This window comes from Penicillium mononematosum (genome assembly GCF_028829835.1).
Source record: "Penicillium mononematosum strain IBT 11891 chromosome Unknown utg000005l:1.0-9366267.0:1.0-9372171.0, whole genome shotgun sequence".
Lineage (NCBI taxonomy): Eukaryota > Fungi > Ascomycota > Eurotiomycetes > Eurotiales > Aspergillaceae > Penicillium > Penicillium mononematosum.
This window is the reverse complement of record NW_026643275.1, coordinates 9274422-9300081: the sequence shown is the minus strand read 5'-3', so window position 1 is coordinate 9300081 and position 25660 is coordinate 9274422. Positions and strand designations below refer to the sequence as shown.

The 25660-nt window shown below is 48.5% G+C and overlaps 13 protein-coding genes across 13 annotated transcripts; 9 read left to right on the top strand and 4 right to left on the bottom strand.

Moving 5' to 3' along the window:
- Positions 1-230: 230 nt before the first annotated feature.
- On the top strand, positions 231-1959 carry N7519_011794 (IscS subfamily cysteine desulfurase; the record flags this gene model as incomplete). The annotated part of the gene is made up of 2 exons (XM_057298567.1): positions 231-1328; positions 1537-1959. The coding sequence occupies 2 exons, from the start codon at positions 231-233 to the stop codon at positions 1957-1959; spliced, it is 1521 nt and encodes a 506-aa protein (XP_057146449.1).
- A 417-nt stretch (positions 1960-2376) lies between these two features.
- On the top strand, positions 2377-4202 carry N7519_011793 (uncharacterized protein; the record flags this gene model as incomplete). Its single annotated transcript, XM_057298566.1, has 8 exons — positions 2377-2821; positions 2891-3015; positions 3069-3185; positions 3252-3527; positions 3597-3722; positions 3802-3892; positions 3945-4031; positions 4054-4202. The coding sequence occupies 8 exons, from the start codon at positions 2377-2379 to the stop codon at positions 4200-4202; spliced, it is 1416 nt and encodes a 471-aa protein (XP_057146448.1).
- A 1256-nt stretch (positions 4203-5458) lies between these two features.
- Positions 5459-6962, top strand: N7519_011792 (indoleamine 2,3-dioxygenase; the record flags this gene model as incomplete). The annotated part of the gene is made up of 2 exons (XM_057298565.1): positions 5459-5746; positions 5811-6962. The coding sequence occupies 2 exons, from the start codon at positions 5459-5461 to the stop codon at positions 6960-6962; spliced, it is 1440 nt and encodes a 479-aa protein (XP_057146447.1).
- Positions 6963-7501: 539 nt separating this feature from the next.
- Positions 7502-8095, top strand: N7519_011791 (uncharacterized protein; the record flags this gene model as incomplete). Its single annotated transcript, XM_057298564.1, has 2 exons — positions 7502-7609; positions 7664-8095. The coding sequence occupies 2 exons, from the start codon at positions 7502-7504 to the stop codon at positions 8093-8095; spliced, it is 540 nt and encodes a 179-aa protein (XP_057146446.1).
- Positions 8096-8669: 574 nt separating this feature from the next.
- N7519_011790 (uncharacterized protein) lies at positions 8670-9277 on the top strand (the record flags this gene model as incomplete). Its single annotated transcript, XM_057298563.1, has 2 exons — positions 8670-8776; positions 8830-9277. 2 exons carry the CDS (start codon positions 8670-8672, stop codon positions 9275-9277), a joined length of 555 nt encoding a protein of 184 aa, XP_057146445.1.
- Positions 9278-9910: 633 nt separating this feature from the next.
- Positions 9911-10338, top strand: N7519_011789 (uncharacterized protein; the record flags this gene model as incomplete). The annotated part of the gene is made up of 2 exons (XM_057298562.1): positions 9911-10234; positions 10288-10338. 2 exons carry the CDS (start codon positions 9911-9913, stop codon positions 10336-10338), a joined length of 375 nt encoding a protein of 124 aa, XP_057146444.1.
- A 149-nt stretch (positions 10339-10487) lies between these two features.
- N7519_011788 (oxygenase MpaB family protein) lies at positions 10488-11405 on the bottom strand (the record flags this gene model as incomplete). Its single annotated transcript, XM_057298561.1, has 1 exon — positions 10488-11405. The coding sequence occupies one exon, from the start codon at positions 11403-11405 to the stop codon at positions 10488-10490; it is 918 nt and encodes a 305-aa protein (XP_057146443.1).
- A 445-nt stretch (positions 11406-11850) lies between these two features.
- Positions 11851-13354, top strand: N7519_011787 (DUF3712 domain-containing protein; the record flags this gene model as incomplete). Its single annotated transcript, XM_057298560.1, has 5 exons — positions 11851-12104; positions 12182-12606; positions 12671-12769; positions 12853-13147; positions 13192-13354. 5 exons carry the CDS (start codon positions 11851-11853, stop codon positions 13352-13354), a joined length of 1236 nt encoding a protein of 411 aa, XP_057146442.1.
- An 854-nt stretch (positions 13355-14208) lies between these two features.
- fbx15 (F-box domain protein) lies at positions 14209-16195 on the bottom strand (the record flags this gene model as incomplete). The annotated part of the gene is made up of 3 exons (XM_057298559.1): positions 14209-14579; positions 14695-15991; positions 16043-16195. The coding sequence occupies 3 exons, from the start codon at positions 16193-16195 to the stop codon at positions 14209-14211; spliced, it is 1821 nt and encodes a 606-aa protein (XP_057146441.1).
- A 1440-nt stretch (positions 16196-17635) lies between these two features.
- On the top strand, positions 17636-19087 carry N7519_011785 (caspase family protein; the record flags this gene model as incomplete). Its single annotated transcript, XM_057298558.1, has 4 exons — positions 17636-17870; positions 17927-18731; positions 18796-18965; positions 19062-19087. The coding sequence occupies 4 exons, from the start codon at positions 17636-17638 to the stop codon at positions 19085-19087; spliced, it is 1236 nt and encodes a 411-aa protein (XP_057146440.1).
- Positions 19088-20308: 1221 nt separating this feature from the next.
- N7519_011784 (uncharacterized protein) lies at positions 20309-20797 on the top strand (the record flags this gene model as incomplete). The annotated part of the gene is made up of 1 exon (XM_057298557.1): positions 20309-20797. One exon carries the CDS (start codon positions 20309-20311, stop codon positions 20795-20797), a length of 489 nt encoding a protein of 162 aa, XP_057146439.1.
- A 1002-nt stretch (positions 20798-21799) lies between these two features.
- Positions 21800-23792, bottom strand: N7519_011783 (sugar porter family MFS transporter; the record flags this gene model as incomplete). The annotated part of the gene is made up of 8 exons (XM_057298556.1): positions 21800-22011; positions 22064-22194; positions 22251-22889; positions 22949-23186; positions 23239-23249; positions 23305-23560; positions 23613-23664; positions 23721-23792. 8 exons carry the CDS (start codon positions 23790-23792, stop codon positions 21800-21802), a joined length of 1611 nt encoding a protein of 536 aa, XP_057146438.1.
- Positions 23793-24822: 1030 nt separating this feature from the next.
- Positions 24823-25293, bottom strand: N7519_011782 (uncharacterized protein; the record flags this gene model as incomplete). Its single annotated transcript, XM_057298555.1, has 1 exon — positions 24823-25293. The coding sequence occupies one exon, from the start codon at positions 25291-25293 to the stop codon at positions 24823-24825; it is 471 nt and encodes a 156-aa protein (XP_057146437.1).
- Positions 25294-25660: the final 367 nt, after the last annotated feature.

Genomic DNA, 25660 nt, shown 5'->3' with positions numbered 1-25660 from the left:
GAAATGAAGATATATAATATGGTGGGAAGCTCTTGGGGGATATCCATATGGATATCTCAAAGGGGAAAAGCTCATACCTCCCAAGGTTCTGCCTCAGGCACATCGGATAAACCCAATTGGGATAACCCCGAGATCTTTAGTCATGAGAGATGCAGATGATAACAAAAAGTCGGGGTTAAGCGTTTCCTTCTTCATCCCACTTACAAAGGATATCGGCCATCATCTTCATAATGACAAGTGCTGTTCCTACTGCTTGGAGACAGGCCTCTGCCTTCTCCAGGCACCTTTCAACTTATTCCCGAGCTCCTCGAGTCCTCGCCACCGGCCTACGCGGTGCTCGATCTTATGTCTCCGAGACCAAAGTTGGCCAAGCCCAGGTCAACATCGAGACTGCCATTAAAGAGGAACAAAAGTCATTCATGAATCAGTCTCATATGGCGCCCCAGAATACCAAACTGCCTGGTTCGGGGACCTCCGGCGATGCCGCGATGAGTCCCTCGGCCGGCATTCTGAAGCAAGCCACCGTTATGGACCAGGGCACCCGACCCATCTACCTCGATATGCAAGCCACCACGCCCTTGGATCCTCGCGTTCTGGATACCATGCTTCCTTACCTCACCGGTATCTACGGTAACCCGCACTCGCGCACACACGCCTACGGTTGGGAGTCGGAGAAGGGAGTCGAGGAGGCTCGCGGGCATATCGCCAAACTGATTGGGGCCGACCCCAAGGAGATCATTTTCACAAGTGGTGCGACGGAGAGCAACAACATGAGTTTGAAGGGTGTGGCGCGGTTCTTTGGTCGGTCGGGAAAGAAGAATCACATCATCACTACCCAAACCGAACACAAGTGTGTGCTCGACAGCTGTCGACACTTGCAGGATGAAGGGTTCGAGGTGACCTACCTGCCAGTTCAGAGCAATGGTTTGATCCGCATGTCGGATCTTGAGGCGGCCATGCGCCCTGAGACTTGCATTGTCAGTGTTATGGCTGTAAACAATGAGATCGGTGTGATCCAGCCGCTGGAGGAGATTGGCCGTCTCTGTCGGTCTAAGAAGGTGTTCTTCCACACCGACGGAGCGCAGGCCGTTGGAAAGATCCCGTTGGATGTCAACAAGCTGAACATCGATTTGATGTCGATTTCCAGCCACAAGATCTACGGTCCCAAGGGTGTTGGTGCCTGCTTTGTGCGCCGTCGCCCGCGTGTCCGTCTCGATCCTCTCATCACTGGTGGTGGACAGGAAAGAGGTCTACGTAGTGGCACCTTGGCTCCTCATCTAGCAGTGGGCTTTGGTGAGGCTTGCCGAATCGCTGCCCAAGATATGGAGGTAAGCTTTCTTTTCTCATTTTCATTATTGCCACGATTATTATACACTGCAATAAACATCTGTTGGAAATCCTTGGGAAATATGTGTCCTTTGGGCCAGCTACTCAGCTCCGATAATGTCACCTGCAGGTATAATGAGGTGGCAGACAGATGAACTTGAATCTTCCCCCGTCTTCGAAAAATGACATGCTAACTGACTGATCGAACAGTATGATACCAAACACATTAATCGCCTGTCGAAGCGTCTGAGTGAGGGTCTCCTTGCCATGGAGCACACCACACTGAACGGTGACCCCGACCACCACTACCCTGGTTGCGTGAACATCTCATTCGCCTACGTCGAGGGTGAGTCCCTGTTGATGGCGCTGAACGACATTGCGCTGTCATCGGGCAGTGCCTGTACCTCCGCCTCTCTGGAACCCAGCTACGTGCTGCGTGCTCTCGGCAGCAGCGACGAGAGTGCCCACAGCAGTATCCGTTTCGGTATCGGCCGATTCACCTCTGACGAGGAGATCGACTATGTTCTCAAGGCTGTCCAGGCTCGTGTATCTTTCTTGCGTGAACTGAGTCCGCTTTGGGAGTTGGTGCAGGAGGGAATTGACCTGAACACGATCGAATGGAGCCAGCACTGATCATATTAATTTTGATTTGAGAAAAAGCCCACTAGGGCCGGCGTTGAAGTGTAACAACATCGGATTTGTACAGACTGAGAATAATCACGCAATTGAATACTACCTCCTCTTTAAAGCCGGTTGCTTTGTATGTCACCTCTATTTCCTTCAAAGCTTCTCCCCAATGGTATAAATAACAACCTTGGAAGTCAGCAAGATTTATAGCCTCATGTGATCAACGTTAAATATGAATTAGCTTCAAATTCTTTCGGCCCAAAAACCCTCTCGTCTAAGGCGCCTCTACTCTTTTGGCAAAGAAGTTAAATCATTTATCTACCGAGAGTCAATTCCGGGTTGCACTTGATTATCCTTTAAGATGGCTTGGTGCTTGGTGGTGAGAACAAGGCACAATTTGGACAGCACAGAGCTATAACCATGATGCATCTATCCCTCGTCCTTTGCGCATTTGGGTGTAATGTGGCCGCTCTAGCCGGTCCCCAATCCCCTGAGCTTCATGTTGTGACTTCTTCCGGCTCGGTGAACGGGATATACAATAATTCTGCACACACAGTACGGGCGTTTCTGGGAATTCGATATGCCGAGCCCCCAGTTGGCGAACTGCGATGGGCACCACCACGCCCCAAATCACCACCCCGAATCCCCATCGATTCCTCCTCCAGCAGTCCTTGTCCACATGTGTATAGGTACTCCAATGAGTCTATTTGGAGTGTCCTTCCGTACATGATATGGAACTCTGGCGACATGTCTGAAGACTGTCTGTATATGAATATCTGGGCGCCTTCTATTGAGCATCGAGGCGACAGGGAAGTTCACAAAGCAGCAGTCATGATGTTCATTCACGGAGGAAGCTATGATACAGGCGGTGGCTTACTATGATGGCACGAATTGGGTACAGGCCCACGACGATCTGATTGTTGTTACCTTAAGTAAGGAGATGCTGAGTTTTGTCCATTCAAATCAGTAAACTTGGGGGTTAGTTATCGACTCAATGCCTTTGGATTTCCTAATGCCCCAGACCTTGACCCTTCCAAACAAAACCCTGGACTCCTGGACCAGGTAGATCTGAGCATGTATGGTTGATGGTACGAACGAACTAACCACGTATTTAGCGACTGGCGATCGAGTGGGTTTATGAGAACATAGTCAGATTTGGTGGTGATCCAGATAGGATTCTTCTGTTTGGTCACTCTGCTGGGGCTGCATCAGCTGATATCCATTCATATGCAGTGAGCATCTGGTTTCTATATTGGTACTTTTCATGTATTGCCAAACGACTAACCTCTGATTGATAGCACCCAGATAATCCTATTGTCAGCGCAATTGCTCTTCACTCCGGCACCGCTCCATTACTGACTTCGGCCCCTGACCATCGAAATTGGAATGAATTGTCTACTGCGGTTGGATGCGGCGTAGGAGCCCAATCTTTCCAATGCATGAAGAAAGTTCCAGCTATGCAGATTGTCGAAACAAGGGCCCGGGGAAACTATACCTTCCATCCCATTGTGGATAATGTCCTCGTCTTTTCCGACTATGCCGCTCGAGCTGAAATGGGGAAATTAGCACGATTGGTATGTATTTGACCATGGCCTTTTTTTCTACGTGTCTCTTCTTGGGGTTGGCCATGCTTAAAACCCTAGCCAACATTGGCAGGGATTACTGGACGTGAATATTCGGCTTTCTTACCGTTAAGTCAAACATCCGTTGATGAGATAGCAATCCACGTGCTCGGTCAACAGATTTTCAACTGTCCCTTCCGGGAATCTGTGAGGTAAGAGTCCATAGTCTTTTCTATTTCAACTAATATAACTACATTATTCATCGACTATTCATCTAGGATTCTAGGTAGATCACCAGGTGCCCACCTGGTGGTATGTATATCACGGGAATTTCACCAATCTTAGCCCAATTCCATGGCTTGGAGCATATCACGGGTGTAAGAATGAACCAGCTATTTCCTTGCTCATTCGATTTTGACATCCTGACAGCTGAGATACCTATGGTTTTTGGGAACTATAATATATCGGCGATCCCTTCATCCGCCAGGGAAGTTGAAGTCAGCCAATACATGCAAGGTAATCCCTTCATGAATGCCAGGTATTGCCTGGATTGATGATTTTCTAGGAGCTTGGGTTGCATTTGCCAAGGACCCTAGGGGGCTGAGCGAATATGGGTGGCCAGAGTTCAGCTTTGATGGTACATCTCTTTTCCTATTTTGGTTTTTTTCTGAAGCTGATCATAGGTGATAGAGCCAACCTTGATCAATCTCGCTGTGAATAACACGGTGCAGGCAATATTTACTTCTTCTAGTTCGTAGGATACCTTTTGTGTCTCGATCTGAGGTATGAGCTTGGCATAGTAATATTGTGCTACAATGGTATAGGTGTTTCTAGACTCAGTTGAAATGTGTCCCATGATTATCTACCGAAGATTGCATGTATATGTAGGAAGTGTGACACAGATATTGGCATCGAATGTATACCTTGGGGGTTATACTAGTACTATGTACATTTACTATGTACATTTACTATGTACTTAGGTAGAGAGGGATACCTCGGGCCTCGGGAATAATATTATTAAGCAGGGTGCCTTCCAAGGTTATATATTAGGCATATTAAGCATAACTATTGAGTATTGAGTATTTTGAAGTTATTAGAAAGAGAGAAAGAAAGATAAAATAGAATAAAATGTAGATATACGTAATAGAGTGAGGTCCAATCTAAATCCAGACTATCCATCACCCCCAGATCAAGGCTGACGATCCTGAGTGAAGCGAATTTGAAGCTCAAAAATAAGCGAAAGCACGAAAATGTACGAAAATGCCCGGAAAAGCACGAAAATGCCTCAACTCGCCATGTCTTTCCCGGGTTCACCCCCTTTGTCTCGCACTCAATTTCGTCTTCGCTTAATTATCACTCCACTGGGTCCTCGCGGATGCACCCAGTCCTTCTTGGCAGACTATCAATTTGATTGTATAGCCATATAAAATGTACCCTGTCTCTCTCATACTGTTCTACTTGGATCCTACCTGATCTACTTAGTCCACTCCTCTAAAACTTCCCCGGGGTCCTCTAAAAAACATCATTTTCCTCTTCCTATATCGGAGCTGATCAACCATATTATCCTCTTTCTCATTTACCCGTTGACTCCGTTGTCCTTTGTACTTACCTTCCAGGGATCCCCGGTGAAATTTCGTTCTAACGGGAAAAACTCTGACTTATTAGCCCATTATACCGGAGGTACCTGAGGTAGTCTTATAATATAATCACTGACTTCCCCATATTATTCTCATTTCCGTTATCATCTGAATTTAGAAAAAATCATACCTTGGGTCCGGGTTCCTGATCTCTTTGATCTTTGGTATAATCCCGTATAATCCTTCCTTTTTCGTTTCCAACTTGTCAACTTCTCAACTTCTCAACTTGTATTCATTTCAAGCCCCTGGAGCATTTCCATTTCGTACCTTTGAATCCCGGAATCCTCTGTGGCAACTCGCAGGACGATGTTGCCAGTCCCCAATCCTGCTGAGTTTGGAATCACTTCCGACTATGGTTTCCTCTCCCCAGAACTACCCTTGGAGGTTCTCCCCGATCCTTATTACGCCGAATGGGAGATGATTATTGGTAATCTCCAGCCACTGCTATTGAGCAAACGTTTGCGGTCTATCGTAGACCAACTCCCTATACTCTCTGTCACACACCTCCAGACAGATGCTGAGTGGCGTCGTGCATATGTCATACTGGTGTTCATACTACATGGCTATGTCTGGGGTGGCGATTCGCCCGCAGAGGTACCGGCCCATCCTATTGGTTCATAATTCAGAAAAAAGTAGATGTACTGATTCTTTTCCAAAGAGGGTTCCACCTCAACTTACAGTGCCCTTATTCGCAGTCTGTGAACGACTCGAATTACCCCCCGTTGCAACCTATGCTGGAGTCTGCCTTTGGAATTATAAGCCGATCTTCGCCGATGAGCCAGCCACTAACCTGGATAACCTAGCTTGTCTACAGACCTTCACTGGATCTCTAGATGAACAATGGTTCTATCTGGTTTCAGTCGCCATAGAAGCACGTGGGGCCCCTTCTATCCCCGTGATGCTTCGGGCCATCAAGGCGGCCCGCACAGGAAACAGCCAGATTGTAACCGAGTGCCTGCAGCGACTAGCGGAGACCATCGACGAGACCAACACACTGCTCCAGAGGATGCATGAAAATTGCGATCCATATGTCTTCTACAACCGCATACGCCCTTACCTAGCTGGAAGTAAAAACATGCACGATGCTGGACTGCCAAATGGGCTGCTGTACGACGACGGTCACAATCCCGAGTACCGGCAGTATGGAGGGGGCAGCAACGCCCAAAGCTCACTCATCCAATTCTTCGACATCGTCCTCGGAGTGGAACACCGACCAACCGGGACAAGTCGCAACGACAGTGATAAAGGCACCGAAGACGGCGTCAAATCAAGAAACAGCTTCATCCACGAGATGCGCTCCTACATGCCTGGTCCACACCGGCGATTCCTTGAGCATATTGACTCGGTAGCAAACATCCGCTCCTTCGTCGAGGCGCGACGCGGAGACTCAGCGCTGTGCATTGCCTACGACGCATGTCTGGCCATGCTGCGTGTTCTACGCGACAGACATATTACCATAGTGTCCCGCTATATTATCCTGCAATCCCGAAGTGCACGTCAGCCTTCCCAATCTGCCAACCCAGGCCCCCCAGCAGCGAGGAACCTTGCAACCGCGGCTCCGACCGACAAGAAGAAACTGCGTGGTACCGGAGGTACGGCCCTCATTCCGTTCCTGAAGCAAGCTCGAGATGAAACCGGGGAGCCTGCCATCGATGCGTGGGCACGACGGTTGCTGAGCACTGGTCCTGCTGACAAGAAGTTTGCTTCGCTGAGCAAGGTTGGGGAGCAACCAGATGGTCATCTTGAGGTTGTCGGTCTCTGTGGAACATGGACAGCCGAGGAAAATGAGGGTGGGATTTGTCACTGGTAGTTTTATAGTTTTTGTTTTGGGCGGCTTAGTCTTTTCTTCGAGCGTGGCATTGCATGTGGGATTTATGTACGCCGCGTACCCGTACGCGGCGACTTGGTGTTTGGGAACTTGCATGAACCTACCTAGGTATGGCTATTGGGATGAAATACACTCCTGGGTATCTGGATGATCAAAGGTTGTCTCATACAATATTGTAGAAACTTCCCAACTCATCAAGGCATCAAGGCATCAAGGCATCAAGGCTTGTCCCTCTGAGAGAACAAAACGTCATTCATTTGATCACATGACATGACATCATGCCATGACGTAGTGTATCATAACAATTGTTTGCAGACAAACAAGACTTTGGTAGAACTTCAGTCTTGGAAAGATTAGATTGGAGAAAGCCCTGGTTAACATGGCTTGTGTATATAAGTGGCCTTCCTGCCACTATCTTCCACTCCTTCATCCACCACTTCTTCAACCACTTCATTCTTGAACCACCTCATCTCTTCACTACCTTCTACTACTATCTACCATCTACTATCTATCATTCAATCATGTCTGACAACACTGGCAACGCTTCGACTGGTCAGTCGTACATTGACCAAGCCACCGGTCTTGCTCAGCGCGCCATGGGTACTGTGACTGGCGATTCTTCCACTCAGGTAAGCATCCATTCTAGTCCCCCAATACTCTACCACATCACTAACCCATCTCAGGCCAAGGGTGAAGCCAAGCACGAGGAAGGTGAAGCCAAAAAGGAAGCCTCCCACACCACCTCCAAGTTGGGCCCATTCACCGCCGACCCGAACACCGGAGCCGTTGCTAGAGACGACCCCAAGCGCGACACGGGATCCTGGGACCAGACTGTCGGCTCAGCCAAGGAGTCGGTCGGCAACCTGATCGGAAATGAGAACCTGCGCCGCACCGGAGCCGAGCAGAACGCCGCTGGCAAGGAACAAGAGGCCAAGGGTCAGCTCAAGGACTGGGGTGAGGGTATTCAGAACCGTGCTCAGGGTACTCTTGGATCCATTGGTGCTGCTGTGACTGGTGACCGGACCGAGGAGGAGAAGTACCGTGATATTCATGATGAGGGCAAGGTCCGCCAACGCGGTGCTGAGGCCGATATGGCTAAGAAGGGTGGTGTTTAAGCTTGACTTGGAGATCTCTTGAGTTTGGGTTTCCTTTCTCAGTCGCTCTTCTTTTTACTATCATGATTTTTACGATGGCCTTGCTATGATATCCAAATTGATGCCGCGTTTTCATTTCATCTTGTAACTGTGCCTGATATACGGAGTAGATGTAGTTGAGTGGAGTGCTATTGCCCTTCACCCTTTTTCTCTTAGTCCTGAGAGACAGTGCCTTGGCTATGGATAACATGGATTCACATGGATCTACAGCAGATCAACTTTCTCTGCAATGCTACATCGACATCTACATTTCCCCGCAAAGGAATTGATTTCCCGAGGATCTGACAGATTGGCATCTGATCCCGGGGAGCCCAAGGTTGATCAACGGGAGACGATCTAGAATCTTGGAAGTATAGCAATTAATTCCAGTAATTTGGCGACTAATTGTATATTGCATGTCACTCGAGACTAATGCAGAGAGATCCGATCGGGCCAAGCAGGTTAAGCATTTGATATACTCCAGCCTGTGCCCTATCTGACTGGACTGTATACCCTCTTTTCTCTCTCCTCTTTTCTTCTCTACGCTCTTGACAGAATGAAACTCACAGCTTTACTCTTTGCTGCAACAGCCTGGGGTGCTCAACACCATCACCGAGATACTACAGACAACGGCATCGACCTAGGTGCAATCTCGAGCGCACTGTATTTGATTCTTCCTTTGAATCTTCTCCTTAACCATACTAACAATTTCACAGTGGGAATTTGATGGGCAACCAAACAGCCAGCGCGAACTTTGCCAACATCTCGCCGCCGCCCAAGTCTCTCATTCCGGAGATCCTATCGGTGGTGCCCGTGTCTGTCATCTGGGAACTTATCAACCCAGCAGAGCGGAGTTCTCTCGCCAGCCAATTCAAGGCTGGCACTACCCCGGCCTGGTACACTGCCCTTCCATCGGATGTGCAAGACTACATGTCGGTGGTCAAGTCGCAGATCTCGGCGGGGGCAGTGACGGCCACAACATCGGAACCGAACACGGCAGCAAATACAGGGACTGCAGCGATAGCCACTGCGACCTCCACTTCTGGAGGGTCAGCAAGTTCGACCTCATCTAAAGGTGCGGCTGGACAGGCTCCACAGCCCACAGGATTGACCGTGTCGGCGTTGGGGGCGCTGGGAGTGCTTGGACTAGCACTGGCTCTGTGATGGTCCACGGGTACTTTGTAGATATGACTGATGTGAGACGTCTGAAATCATATTTTTCATATGAAATCGAATATATGACTTCCCTTATCTTTACAGTGTGTGGATCTCAAGACCGTTACATTAAGCACATGCTGCTGCTCTTATAGATTAAATTTAATATAAGGATGCAGATGGTATCATACAAGCATATACGGAGTATGCATGATCGAGACAAGATAGATAGCTTATTGTCGATCCCTACTGAACCGATCATTTCCTCCGAAGTGGACTTTGGTCAGAGCAGGGAATTGTGAGACAAGCGAATTCCCATTTACCTGGAAAAAGCGCAAAAAGAGAAGTTCAATGCGACGATCTTCCAAACGGACATTCTGGGGGAGGCGGGGGACACTGGAGACTTGCGGGGAAATCTCTCGGAAATCTCTCTATTGGCGTTATTTTCTCCTTCACATGGAATTGCTTATCCCTCGGCCTTATTGAACGTCTAGATGTGGCCTCGGACAATATCCTAAGATTAGGGAAAGTTACATACAGAAAATAGACCGTTCCAAGGTTGCTTATAAGACTCTGGATGGGGTTGCCTTCTTGTTCCTCACTTCACCAATATAACAATTAACAGAATAACAAAACAAAACAATGCGTTTCTCTCGTATTCTGTTCCCTTTGGCATTGGCCCCCTTGGCTCTAGCTGCCCCCGAGCCTCGTCCCAATCCTGTCGCTGCGCCGGCCCCAGCCGCCAGTGCTGGTCTACTGGAGGATCTACCCGAACTCCTGAACGGCGTTCAGGGCCTCTTGAGCACCGACAATATCAACAAGCTGGATACGATCCTCGACGGTGCGGCCAAGTTGCTCTCCGCCGATAATATCGATATCTTGCAGGATATCTTGACCAACGCCCACAGCTTGTTGACCAAGAGCTTTGTCGATAACACGACTACCCTTATTGGGGATGCCACACCGGTATGTACTGCTCTTTTTCACTTTTGCTTTTTGCACATATTAATACATTATAGCTGGTCGAGGATGTTTCCAAGCTTCTGGGTGGTATATTAGGATCACTATGAGGGATAAAAGGAAATCATGAAATAACTTTAGTCTTGTTGTTATTGCACAATTTAAAGCATTGAATATCTTCAAAATACATAGAACAGTCGTATCTCTCATAACGGGTATATACAGAAAAATATTAGAAAAACATCATTCTTAAACATTCTTAAACCTCCTTCCCATCCATCTTCTCCTTAAGTCGATCCTGGTAGAATTTCAAGGGGTATGCCCGCCATTTATCAGGCATCGCCGGATAAAGAGCGACCGAGAAGCCCATCCAGGTGCGATAAAGGGCCCGCGTGGTAACCGTCGAGCGCAGACCGTAGGCGTCACGCAGACTCGGGGGCAGCATCTCAATCGTAGTCACACGCAGGAAAGGCTTCAGAGATTGCACCCAGCGGGGCATATCATTACTTTCACGAAGATCCTTGGCAAACAGAGCCGCGTCCGACGAGACAGTCAACCGATGGACCTGATCATCCCAGTAAGACCAGAATGCCTGTCGGGTTTCCGGCCAGGTACCGGGGGGAACACCCAGGCAGTTCATGAGCAAGGCGTACTCGCTGTATGCACGCTGGGCACTGGCATAGTCCACGCGGCCATAGACACGCTGGTAGAAATCGGTCGCAGTCACGTACAGCGTCGCCGCCATCCACAACTGCAGCGGTGGATGCTCAGCGAACCGATTCGAGCGACCGCCGCCCAGCAGGGGCGGTTTACCGTCCTGCAAGAGTTCGATGAGGACCTTACGCTCGTCGCGGGTACCGAAGACCAAGCAGGAGACGTAGCTGATATTGGCCTGAAGAGCGTCGATGAGCTCGGTGGCTAGCTCCTTGTGGCCGCCGTGGTTGGCGCCCACGTCGCGGATTCCGGGCATGGCAGCTTGTAGGAGCAGCGCCGCACCGGATCCTGCGAAGAGGATACCCTCCTGGAGCATTTTGGGGAGGACCTCTAGTTGTTCCAGGGCATGGAGACGACCTGAGACGTTGATATTCTTTGCGGTCGCATCGGAGCCATTTGGAATGTCTTGGGACTTTTTGTCCGGAGAGACCGAGACAGGGGGTGAAGGGAAAGCCAAAGACATGGTTTGGGGAATTGTCAATAGTCAAGACAGTAAAAGACAATCAAGTCGAGTATATGATCCCATTAATATCAAAATATTTCCAATCTTCCCCAGGAATCCCCCGCAAAACCCCGAAAACTCCCCCAAAATCTAAGAGCGATGATCATCTCGGCCCATGTGAATAGTATCGCCTCTCTTAGGAATAAGCCGCGGCTGGCAGCAGATCGCCATCTCCTGAAGCGCTGATCCCTCCCCTCTTCTGCGTCATTCGCCAAAGAAAGCAATGCTGCTCCGACCAGGAACCCGCTTTATTCCTTTTTGAGCTCATTTTTTTGTTTTTTAGGTCACCCATGGGGTCCCGCTTCGGAGGGAAGAAGAAGTCCGGGGGTGCTTTTGCGCTAACTAAAATACATATACACCGAACCCTCCCCTTTCCAAAGGTCTTGAGGCCTTGAATTGTGCAATCATGGGCAAAAATACAGATACCCCTGCATATCTGACTTCAGATGATGCCAAATATACTCTGGGTATTCATCGTGGCCCATTGATATCCAAGGACGATGATGGCGCCCAGCTTGCACAAGTCGAATCCGCCGGGGGTCTATCATTGGAGACGAGGAAGTTGAAGCGCAGTGAGAAGTTCCAGCGCCATTGGAAGCGATTCTGGTGTCTGCATCTTCTGGTGACTATCATCTTCCTAGCCATTTTCCTACCTGTCTTGTGAGTTGCATATATATCCCAATTATGGCCTTATATTTGGATTGCAACACTCGAAAAATACTAATTGCAATTGTTAGCTTCCTGGTTGCCATTCCAGCCATCTCACAAATGGTCGTCAACAAGTCCGACCTAGTCTTGGTCAATGCCTCGGTCCTGAATCCGCGACCGGACAAGATCCAATTGACGCTGTTGTCGGCATTGGACCTCAAAATTGCCCTGCCGGTGCGCATCGAACCAATCACATTAGATCTGTTCGTGCGCGACACCGGCGCAAAGAATGCATGGGGCCAGGCTAAAATCGACGGCAAAGTCATCAAGGGCAACACCACGCTAGGCGTGAGCAAGGTCGAGACGCCATTGACCAACTTGACCACCTGGGAGGAATACGTGTACAATGTCGTGTTCGAGAAGGAGACTCCGCTGTCGGTCAGAGGTGTAACCAATTCGTACTTGGGTGTGCTTAAGTCCAAGGTCACTATGGACAAGGATATCATGTCACCAGGTAAGCCGAGGAAAACAATTCACCTAGAATATCATTTTAGAAGTGAAGCTGACTTGCATTCCAGTGCTGAACCAATTCAAGGGTTTCAGCATCTCCGATAGTGGACTCGTTCCAGCCCGTGAAGACGGCACCAACCTAATCGGGAATGCCTCCCTCCCAACCCGTCCGTGTTGACTCTTGACATTGGTACCATCGTCCTGGACGTGAAGAGTGGCGACCTCGTCATTGGAAACGCCACCCTCAAAGACATCACTATCAAACCGGGCGACAACGTCTTCCCTCTCACCGGAATCCTTGACATACACACCATGGTCTCGAACCTCCGAGAGGTACTCGCCTCGCAGGCCAAGGCCATCGCAACCGGAAACTTAGCCCTGGACACGGTAACCCGAAGCGTCACCTGGAATGGCGAGCTGGTGCCATACTACACCGATGTGATGAAGCAGCTTACGCTGACGGCCAACGTGCCAATTGCCGATCTGGTTAAGAACACTGTTCACAACCTGCTCAGCGGCAATGAGACCCTCAGAGACATTCTCAAGTCGGGGGTGATACGAGCAACCTGCTAGGTGGTCTCACGAGCAGCGCCGGTGACAGCGACACAGCCAGCTCAGCACTATCTGAAACCTCCGAGCTCGCATCCAAGATGAAGACGAACGTTGCAGTACGCAATATGTTCCGAGACGCACACCCAGTTAAACGGGATTTAATTATCAACTCGTTGGCTGGGATGTACCAGAAGCTGTGAAAGACCCGATTCACTTTGAACCTTTTCCAGTTTTTCTTTCTGCACTTACGTTTCCTTTTCCTGTGATGAAGGTCTCCGGCTTCTGGGTTCTGTGTTTATGATTGCGAGATGCTCGCTGATGCCTAGACGATACTTGATTCCCCTTTGGGTTGTGGCAGTGGTTCTTTTATTTGGATGGCGTTTGTGGGAGTGCTGTCTTTCTATCTTTAGAGATAGCCATAGGCCTTAATGTTCTCGATTTTCCTGTTGACTCCATTCTTGAGGCAGTGCATGGGCTAGTGTACTTTGTCTATACATGGCTGCCTGTCCGGGCTTGGGTACAGATGATAATGCATGAATTATAAACACGATGATATCAATAGATCTGATCCTTGCGTACATGTATTTTGTAGGCTTGCATATTGTTTCTGCAATGGGCTGTCAGCTTGCACTTCGTAAGAGCAGATCGTACTAAAAGTGGATTGATCTTTGTAGATGTGACTTGTCCTAGCAGCTGTCTTTTGATATGTCTAGCTCATAGGATATTTTAGATATTAATAACTCAGTCGACTCCGTATATGCCAACCCTGGACAACCGGGTCTCCAGGGCTGAATCTTATAGAATGGAGCACATACGCATATAAGGCAGTGATTAATAAGAATTTTAACTGACACCCAGGACCCAATTGACTGTAATCTTCAATGGTAAATCCGAAATGAGGTTTGCTGCCCAAGGCCTCCTAGATGCCCGAGTCGACCCTTCATCTTGTTCAGTGCTGGACGCATGCATGCATGACCTCCTATACTAAGTTTACTCCGTGCAGATTTTAGAATTTTGACTTGTTTTTGTGTTAATATTTACAGTGGGCAATGACCTATTTCATCTTATGACAGCTAATCGTATCTGACCTTCCAACCTTGATGCCCTTCCAAAATCGATCCCTAATGCCACGCAGATCGTACCCGCGTTTGATACCCATGTAGAAAGGCGGTGCTTCTTCCACCAGGTTGGGCGAAGGGAAATACGGAGGTGGTGGCTTCAGCGTCTTTGGGAATAGTTCACCGGGATCCTGGTGATCTGCAGGAGAGGTAGGAGTGGGGAGAGGGCTCGTGATAGGAAATTGATAATGAGGATCAAAGCTAATGAGGATAAGAGCTTGTTGATTAGGAGGAAGACCGGGGGCGTCAATTGAATAGATGATAGAACGTTCGTCTGCAATACTCTTCACAGATCCAGTACGCGGGCCTGGACAGAGCAATTGTTGTAATGCAGGCGGGGCGTCTTCTGGAGGCCACATCCGGACGCCACGACACTCGAAGCGTTCCTCGGAACCTTCAACGGGACAGCCATCCTGGTCTACCTGGGTAGGCTGGAACAGTCGGGTTGCGAGGTCCCTCAATTCCCTCCTCGTCAATGGGACACTTGCGCTTGCGCGACACCGTACGCAACCGGATCCGGTCTCGAGACCGCAAGTTATCACCGGCAGGGTCGTTGACAAGGTCGACGAAGGTGGATGCACCGAGATGGTAACTCCTATGCTTGGTGCGAGCCGCGATGAACTCCTGCCGCCGGGTAGAGCCAGACTCGTACTCGGCATGGTAATGCCGCCGCAACCTCTTTGCAGGTCGCTCATCGTAGGGCTCGTCGTTCTCAACGTCATCATCCATAGATACCCAGGATGGAATTTCGATGGTGCCTCCGGAAAGAGGCGCTAGAGCTTCTTCTGGTGTTGGAAGTCGCTGTGTGTAGTATGTACGGTGGTTTTCACTCTTACCATCGCGCCACTCACGGCGGCATTCAAGTATGACTGGCCGGCCAGTCGTCTCATCCTTACGGATTGAAAGATCAGTCCACATCTCATTGATGGGGCCTTCTTGATGCTCTCGGCGCCACAAGCGACCGTTCCATTTGCGGCCTTCTTCGCGAGGGGCGTGACAGAACCAATGGTAGAAAGAGGAGTGTACTTCATCATCATCTGCGGCGACCTGCGTCGAAACAGCATAGAGATGTTCATCATGCATCTCAAAACACAGTGTTTGGCCAAGATCGCCATCGACCACTCGGTCGAGCGGGAACTCGATACATTCATACGATTGGAGATCCACACCAGTGATAGACCACACACCATCCGAACCATCGGCGGCGGTAAATGTGCCATACCAAATGTAGGTTCCACAGTGGCGCACAAAGATTGGTGCGGATGCTGGGATTTCCTCATGAAGTAGGAAACGTCTCCCTCCCTGGTGGGTTTCCCGCCACGCCATGTTGACTACGAGCAACGCGTCCTCGGTCGCGCTCACTTCGGCCACTCGGAACACGAGAATATCATCGCTGTAACTCAAGAGCGTAACCCGATCTCCTGCATCCGGCTCCACGACATCGGTTTCCAGCAGTCGAGGGATCGCATCGCGGAGGTCCATGACACGCTCCCGGAAGGCAGGACCATGCACATACAGCAAACGAATCCAATGGTCGGATCGGTAACATAAGTAACCTTGGTTGTAGAGAAATTCTGCCCCGTAGCCTACACAGGCCACTGAGTATGGATCTGCCGTGGCGACAGCCTCGTGTATAGCAAGCCGATGCCCGACGGCCTTGCGAAAACCAGACTGGGTTGCTAGGGCCGCCTGACCTTCCTTGCTGTGGCGTAAAGCATTCTATAAACTGGGATCAGCCTGGTAACTCAAGCGAGGGTTGACTTGGCCTACCTCGACGGTTTTGCGGGCAATCTGCTCGCTTTGCGACAGAGAATAGAGAGCACGACTGGTGTGACTGAGGTTCACAAAATCACGGTCGTCCAGCGAGGTCGCGATCTGGTAAAACACATCAAAAGGGAGAGTATTCAGACTCTGTATAGTCATGGCTATAAAAGTGGCCTGAATAGAATAGTCCGTCAAGTGGAGTCAAGGGAGTGTCTCAGACAAAAGGGCAACTGCCACGGGAAAAGAACAAGACCAATTCCATATTTCAAATTCATAAAGAAAGGAAAGAACGAGATTTAAGTTCCTGAAAAGAAGGAAGATAGGAGGAAAAGAGAGTTGAGGCTCAAGTGGACTCCAGGGCCATTGCAAATGTTGCAAAAGAGGAATAGTCCCACCTGAAAACCATGGAACCCCCTTCGTCGCAAAAGCCAAAAGAGCCTCACTAAACCGGAAATGGATGTACTAACTGAAAAAAAAAAATAACTACATGTAGTTATCGCCTCCAGAACTATTACGAGTAAGAAAAGTATATTGTAAGAGCAGATCTCCCCGGATCGCAAATCACGCAATTCGACAGGGGATCAGATCCTGCTGAGCGATTCTGTTTCGGATTACGACCAACATCTCCGACACAATGCGGCTCATCCGTCTCGATTAGGACTAACCCATGTGCACGATCTCTCGTGACACGGATTAGGTGGGGTCCACCTGGGCATCCAAGATCCTTCCAGTCCTGGAGGTCCTATCGGATCTTCAGTGCATGTGCGGAAGTCATTTCTAGCCTGAATAAAAACATGGAAGCTACCATTACTACCTATCTAGGTAGGTACAATATAGGTACTAGTATACTACAGTACTGACAATAATATGGATATTCTAAGTGTTTACTGTGACTTTACTCCATTAAACATCATAAGAACAAGTCTAACTAGGTATGTTATTGGACAGAGCCGCATTGAGGTGTCTCTTCCAAGCCACTCGGAGGCAAAACTAGTCTCACGTACGCACTCTTATGCAAGTTGCCCAGGCCTATTCTTGGTTCTCTAGTATTTTTCAGCAGAGTACGGAGTACCCTTCCAAGCTTACTTTCTTGACTAATGTCCTTTTCAGGTAAATAATCAGGTGACGCGTCTAGTCACATGATTACTGAAAAGATGCTGCCTAACTTGGCTTCCAAGGTTTTGTCCTTTGTTTCATCGTTACATGTTAGATTACAACACGGTGGATATAGTACGGAGGAGCATTATTGGACTTATTATTCAGACGAATTACCAGAATTAAAGTGATTTTACCTGCAGCCCTACCGGTGGATCCCAATGCCAATCTCCAGAAGTGTACGGAGTACTTTGTATACTAGTAATGTAGTGAAGTACGTATACCTACGTACTCGGTGGAATTGCCCAGGCACTAACAATCCCAGAGGGAAAGTGTAAAGGTCCCATTTGCGCGACCCACCTCCCTAGTCAGCCGAATTACTTTTTAACTTGTTCATCTTCTGCTTCACCTTCTTTTCTCTCTTCCATCAGGTCCACGGGTATAGGTCACATCTTTGACTAAGATGTATTATCCACCTCATGGTCCTCCAGGACAAGGGCCACCATGGGGAGGATATCAACAAACTCCGCGTCAGCCCCTACCCTCCTCCTCAGCCTTATCCTCCTCAGCCCTACGCTTATCCTCCGGGTCCTAGCCATTCCCCCCTACCCGCCTTCGCCTTATCCTCAGCCTCAATATCCTCAGTATCCTCCTCCTCACTCTCCTACCCCGCCATACGGCCACACTCCACCTCCTCGTCCTCCCTCCCACCAGCATCATCTGAGTGCCCCTCAAAATGGTAAAGTTCTACATGCCAAGAAACTTTGCAAACGAGATCATTAACCATCGAAACAGGATATCCTCGTGCAAATTCTCCGAATCTGCCCCCAACCCCACCCCAGAATTTTCAGCAATTCGGTGGAGGTGCTCCCTCAAACTACAGGTTCCAGTACTCGGCTTGTACCGGTCGCCGCAGGGCTTTGTTGATCGGAATCAACTATGCAGGACAGCCCAATGCATTAAAAGGCTGTATCAACGATGTCACTAACATGTCCAACTTCCTGACCCAAAGATTTGGATACAAGCGGGAGGACATGGTCATTCTCACCGACGACCAACAGAACCCGATGAGCATCCCCACGAAGGCTAACATTCTACGTGCCATGCACTGGCTTGTTAAGGATGCCCAACCTAATGATTCCTTGTTCATCCACTTCTCTGGCCACGGAGGTCGTACTCCCGATCTGGATGGAGACGAAGACGATGGATTCGACGATGTCATCTACCCATTGGACTACCGTGAGGCTGGTCACATTGTCGACGATGATATGCATGCCATCATGGTGCGTCCCCTGCGGCCTGGCGTGCGATTGACGGCGATCTACGATTCGTGCCACTCTGGCACTGCATTGGACCTCCCGTACGTCTACTCGACGCAGGGTATTCTCAAGGAGCCCAACCTGGCCAAGGAGGCAGCTCAGGACTTGTTCAGTGCATTCACCTCGTATGGACAGGGCGATCTCGCTAGCGTCGCCTCAACGGCCATCGGGTTCTTCAAAAAGGCAGTCAACGGTGATTCGGCCCGTGAGCGCACAATCAGGACCAAGACCTCTCCGGCCGACGTTGTGATGTTTTCAGGATCCAAGGACACACAGACCTCGTGAGTGGCGCAGCTTTAACAATCTAAAGCAATAAAATAAGAATCCAGACTAACCCGGAAACAGGGCCGACACATTCCAGGACGGACAGGCGCGTGGTGCGTTGAGTTGGGCGTTTATCAAATCACAGCAACAGTGGCCACACCAGAGTTACCTACAACTGCTGAACACGATCCGAAACGAGCTCGAGGGCAAATACTCGCAGAAGCCACAATTGAGCTGCAGCCATCCCCTTGGTAAGTAATATTCTTTTTTGTTTTCTTTTTTGTTTTCTTTTTTGTTTTTGTTTTTTTCCAGCGGTGTGAACCCCCCAGCTGACTCGGGATCGACAGATGTCAACCTCCGCTTTGTGATGTAATCAGACAGTTTTCGCCCGGGCACCTGGGCACTTATGACAGGCATGATCGAAATGTAGCAAATGAATGACCATGACTTCCGACTCCCGAGCCGGTGCGGGAAGAGCTCCAATATGTAGGATTGTACGGAGTACGGAGTAGATACCGTAATATTGCTAACATACTAGTAATATGTATATGATACCATAGAAAATAGTAGAATAATAAAATCACGTACAACATTATAATAATATTATAATAATCTTATAATATAGTTCAATAATGGTACGGAATACGATGCGCCCCCATCTCCCAAACCTGTGGGCTCGTCTGTGGCTGTGGTTCTCTGCTGTGCTTCAGTGGATCTCTCGGCAAAACTCAATGGAAAAGTGGTTCTCTCTTCTACTCAGAGAGAACTGAATACATATGTACTCCGTACAACAGATGAAATAATTATTCTTTTCAAGACCTTTACTATATTTCTAGTAAATGTCTCTGATCTGTTTCATACCTGCAAGTGTTCCAAGTGTTTCTATAAAAAGGTATAGAACCATGGCGCCATTCCCCCCCTGAGCGGGAATCGGACCAATCAGGAAATGAGAACTCCACAGTTCCCGGTGGGAACCGTGGCACTGTCTTCGCCCCCGTTTGGAAATGTCGCAACACGGGTTTTTTTTCTATTTTTCTATTTTTCTATTTTGTTTAAGACGTTGGAACTGGAATGGTTCTACGTGAGGAATGTACGGAGTAGCATTACGGAAGATCGTGGCTTTGTTCTGCCGCGTCATTGGATATACACAATGTCAGATCTTTGAGACATCCATGGATCTGATCACAGTTGCTTTCCTTTTCCACATGGACTTGCCAACTTCCATTGTCTTTATACAGCAGATCATACTGTATATGTAAATAGTAAGAGTCATGACTCAAGCTTATATTTTTACTAGGAGTTACAGGAAACCAAAAACAAAAATTACAAGTCATCTAAGTGTTACGGGACTAAAATGTTGATGTCTCTCTGATCCACTTTTGGTCTTTTTCCGAATTCCATCAGAGTACCCTTGGGTGTTTTCTTTTTCCCTCTTTTCTTTTCTCTCTTTCAGAAAGATCACAGTTTTTGGAAGCCATGTTGATTTCATCTGCATCGAACAGTTCCTATTCCTCCAGTGTCTCATCCGAGCACCTTTCTCCATACCAACATCCCCCCCACATCCACACTTTCACTGAACACCCGCCGTACCCCAATGACTGTCAAGTACCCTCGGTTTTACTCCTCCCCCGTGGATCAGGAAACAGACTCAACCCCTCTACAACTCTATGGCCTAGAGCAGCGAGAACCCTCCATCTACGGCAAACCTCCCAAACTACTCCGCCGAGTCTCGCATGTCCTGGGCGATATTCGCGAAGACCTGTCGATGGACGCTCGCCAAACCACCGAAAAGCTCAAGCGTCGCTCAACCATGCTCTACGATGGGCCTTTTACTGCTCCACCATCTCGCTCAGAGGCTCCGATGACATCCCACGGACCCCCGCGGTCGCGGCCGATGTCCATCATCTCCTTCGATAACTGGTCTTCTCCGACACGAGGAATGAGCCAGCGACTCTCCCGCCGGTTGTCAGTCTTCTCTTCGCGAAGCAAGCCTGCCAGCTCCAAGGGAGCCAGCATATCTTCGCCGAATTTGATCGGTTCATCGACCCAATACGGCAACAGGAGTCAAGCTTCGTTCATTTAATGACCGGAAACATCAGATGAGACGATCGAAAAAGAAGGCATTGCCACCATCATCTATGATCATGGGATCGACGCTCGAATCGTCGTGCAATGCACGGCTATTCATATATACATGCGCAAGGGGTGTTCCTGTATAACCATTCTCATTTTTGCAACTTTTCTTTTCTGCGACTGCTATATCCATCAAATTTCTGGGTGGACAGCGATCATTTTCATTATATTAATCGCTCGTTCATGTTTTGGTGTTTTGTTACTATTTCTCTCTGCTTGACTTGCGCATAGCTCGGTGTTCTGGGATTATGGTTTTTTTTTTGGTTGGATTCTTCGATTTATTTTGAATATTTTCTTTTTCCCCTTGACATATCAGGATAATTTTATCATATACAGAACCCCTTGAAGACTACATTACTCTCGAGTCCAAAAAAAAATAGAACGCTAATTGCGCCACCATGCAGTCGGCATTTCACTCCAAGCTAAGCAATTGCCGGTAGGCTAACGGTAGTCCGTTAGCCAATGCCTAAAAATAAAGACTGAAAACGTCCGAGATGATTTTAAATGCGACCGTTTAATATATATGAAACGGGATAAATTGCCTCGAACTCTCATCAAGTATGTACCCGCGTCCACAAAGGAGATGCCAAGATGGGAAGAATGATCGATACGGTAATTGGCTTGTTTGGAATGGCCCTTTCGTTTGTCGAGAAGAACGACAGGGGTCTTACAGGAACAGACTATGATCGAAAGGAGTAATTGGTTTACTTAGCACCGTATCTGGTGTCTTTTCTTTACTTGGACTTACACTCATTTTCTTTACTATGGTTGATGTTATTCCGTATATCCTTTTGCGAGGTATACTGTAGACGGAATAGTTGGGATCAAACCCATGACTCAATAGCTAACAGCTATTCTTGCATGTATTTGCATGTTTGCATATCTCAAGTCCTTCCTCCACTATATACTATTCTTATAGCTTCCCAAAGTCTATATCAACGACAGTCTATATTCACCTCTGCCTCTCTGCCTCGGTCCATTCTACATGCTCTGCTGCCTCAACAGGCATAACTCCCTTGCCAACAGCCGTTCTCTCGAACTCTTCATCTTCACGCTCAATGTACTTCTGCGGGCGTTTTCGGCAGATGGCGTCCGGGTCTCCAGTCACAATCAAGGATGGGTTGGTACGGTAATAGGCGTCAAGATCCTCGAGACTCCGGTTGGCTACAATGACAGTGAGTAGAGGAAATCAACAAGGGACAGTATCTAAGCGTACCTGTCTCCGGGTAGAAGAAGTATAGGATAGGTAGGAAAACAGCATTGGACACCGTCCAGACAATCCAAAACTTCCAGCCAATACTTTGAATTCCGATCGGGGTGATCTCCACGACGATGAAGTTCGTGATCCTATAATTTTTGTTAAAACCAACAGCCACTAAGTATACCCACACTCGGATACATACCAGTTAGTAGCAGTTGCGGCTGCAGCACCCTTTGTCCGCATGGGCAGGGAGCTGATCTCAGTGGGATACAACCAAGGCACCCCGAGCATGCCAATACCGAAAGCCCCATAATAAAGGAAGAAAAACGCAACCGAGGCATTACCGTATACACTACCATTGTCACTAGTCGCGGAATACCGAAGCAGAACAGTAATAACGAGGAAGCACACGAACTGCCCAAACGTCGAGAGAAGCATTAAACCACGGCGACCCATACGCTCAATGAAAAGCACGGCAATACCCGAGAAAAACAGGTACGAGACGGCGTTGCAAGCCGACAGTAATCGAGCCATTTTCTCCGGCAAACCAACCGATTTGGTCAGTACAGTAGGCATGTAATAAGACATGATGTTGATACCGCCGAACTGCTGCATAAACTGACTGCCCACACCCAGGAAGATTCTGCGCAGTGTTTTGGTATCATTTTTCTTGTCTTTCTTGAGGAGGTCGCGCCAGCGCACGGCGTTCTGGCGCTCGTATTGAATACTGAATGCGATTTCGTTGCGCTGGGTTATGACCACGGGGTCGTCGATCGGCTTTGCTTCGAGGCAGCTGAGGACTTCGACTGCCTCTTCTTCTTTGCCATGGGCGAGGAGCCAACTATGGGTATATCGTTAGGTGAGATCATCATGAATGAAGGGATTGGCGTGTATACTTACCGAGGAGACTCCGGCAGCCAGGGTGTTGTACTCCACAGAATGAAGAAGAAGAAGAATTGGAACGCCAGTGGGAATCGCCAGGCTACGGAGCCACCTGCAAATGATAGTCCATAGTTGATCCAGTTGACAAGACAGAAACCGGCAATGTTCATCATCATATCCAGGATTACCAGCTTCCCGCGCCATTTCGTTTGGGATGTTTCAGTCTGCCAGATTGGGGCTGTGGCAGTGTTGATACCTATTGTCCGTTAGACTACTGCGTTTTGGTTGGGTATAATGATCTTATTTACCGTTTCCAACACTACACAACATAATGTTAGAAGATGATAAAGTGTTCTGAAGAGAAGGCCACTTACCCTAACACGATACGACCAACGAACATCTGCGCCAAACTAAACGAACTCGTCTGAAGAATAGCCCCTACTGCCATGATCGTAGTTCCCAGCAGAATAGCTTTCTTTCGGCCCAGACGCTCACCGATGGTGAAGGCGACAAGGGCCCCAAAGAAACAACCAATATCATATATCGCAGTCACCGTGGATAGGGCCGTTGTCTTCGTAGGTCCGACGAGATCGTGGCTGACAAGGAAATCTTGTGTAATCACGACGCCGCCTAGATTGAATTAGATGTTAATGTGGGCACTTCCTAGAGTACATGTACTCACTGAACACTCCTTGATCGTAACCAAATAAGGTCATATCGGTTGCGCATGCCACCTAATACCAATCATGTCAATCTATTTCAACCAAGGGCTATATACTTCTAGTCATACCGTAATCCAGAATGTTAGCCATCCCCCTGTTAACCCGAAGTAGGGCTTTCTCTTCTGCGCGACAGTAGTCATATCGGAAAGTAAACCAAAGAGACAAAATCCCCGCACCGTACCTACTTATTAGTGGGACTCCATTACTTATATACCGGGCTGTAAATAGCCTAAATACCCAAGTCCATGAATATGTATGCAAGGGATTTGCCGATTCAAACGGGGAATGATCTCCCGAGGTCGGCTCCGCTCCGAAGTCCGGGGATGTGGGGGAAAGTTCGAGGAATAAAGCGATTAACCCAAAAAGAGTATCCCCGAGGACCTGATCGTCTTCTTTTGAGACCGCATCTAGTATATTGGACTCAGATTCAATAGCCGTTCTTGCGTCACTGGTCGACTGAGGGGCTGAAAGAAAGAGTAAATCATTTATCATTGCCTTTTATCCACTCCAATAGGGATCATATTCCAGCGTGATTACCAATAATATAGAATTTGTAGACCGTCAAAGGAGTCTTTGTTATTGAAATATCCATATTCAGGGCTAAGACTGGGGTTAGTTAGCCGTAAAGGCATCTGACATTTTCCATCTTTGTGGCAGTAATGAACCAAATGTTAAGATTGCCGTTAAAAAGAGATATATGCAGGCCAAGCACGGAGTAGGTCTGAAAGAGATACAGTTATGGTATAAGCGGAACTGCTGTTTTACGCAGAGCCTCTATGTTTCATATTTCTAGCGCCTAATCCTTGCCTATGTATTGCACTGATTCTTTTAAACAGATGATATTGCATGTCTCATGAGTAGATGGTATAGGGCTATAAGCCACAAGGAAAATTTAACCAGAGAAACACCGTCTGAAAACACCAGAATCAACCCGCAAGGCATCTGAGATGGAATGCAAGTTCAAACGCAGCAACCTTCTGATAGCAAGAAGGTACGTCTGCCAAAATCCAAAATAAATCCAAAATCCAATTCCCACGTATAATACGCCATAGTAATCCCCCACCCCGAGTCTAGAACATGGAAACCAGTCCATGCAGCCCGGAGATGCATGTGCAACCGGCATCGCATCTCCATCCCCGGGTCCTGCCCTATCTAGCCGTAAACCTCAGATCAAAGAGTCACGCTCTCGAGATCACGCATGACAATACCCATTTGAGCCCGCTTGGCCGCCTCGGCAACAAGATTGAAATCCTGCAGAAAGGGCGCGGTGGCAGTTGGACCCCCGAGACCATTTATCTGGTGGGGATAGGTATCGGATGTGGCCGCCGGAGCGGGAGCTGCATTCGTAGGTAATAATGCATGGGTGTTGGCTGCGGGGGCGATGGCAAGGGTACTCGGGTTGGATGTGTTGCCGATTGCTTGTGACAAGGGTTGCATGGGAGGGGCGGAGGTCTGCGGGGAACAGGCAGATTGTAGCGAGGGCGAAGAGAAGACCTGCCTGGTTGCATTCGATGTGACTTCTAGGGTACTTTGAGCCTGGGCTGCCATATTGGACTGGCCGGTTGAAGGGTCGAGGGTTGAGGAGGAGGGCTGGGCGAGAGGTGCTTGAGGGTTGTATGTTGTTCTCAGGGTCGAGTCCATGACGTGACTAAAGCGGTCCGATCTTCCCAAGATGCAAAAAGAATAGGTCGCAACGAACGCGGACTTGGGTAGATAGGGTAGGACGGGGGAGGGGGAGGTTGTTTCTATGGACAGATATGCGAAGGGGGATGTGAAGTGGAAAAGAAAGCAGAGTGGCAAGGAAATCGAAGCCGCTCGAGGATGCAAATTGGGCTAAGACGAATTTAGCCGGGGGAATTTCCACAAGAGACCAAAATTGCCGAAGAGACGAAAAGAGAAAGACTGAACAGAGTAGAGTCTGATGGAAGTCAGAGATCAAGTCAGAGATTTCAACTTCATCTCTCAGATAACATTTCAAGCCAAACTGCCAGTCCTTTTTTTCCATGAT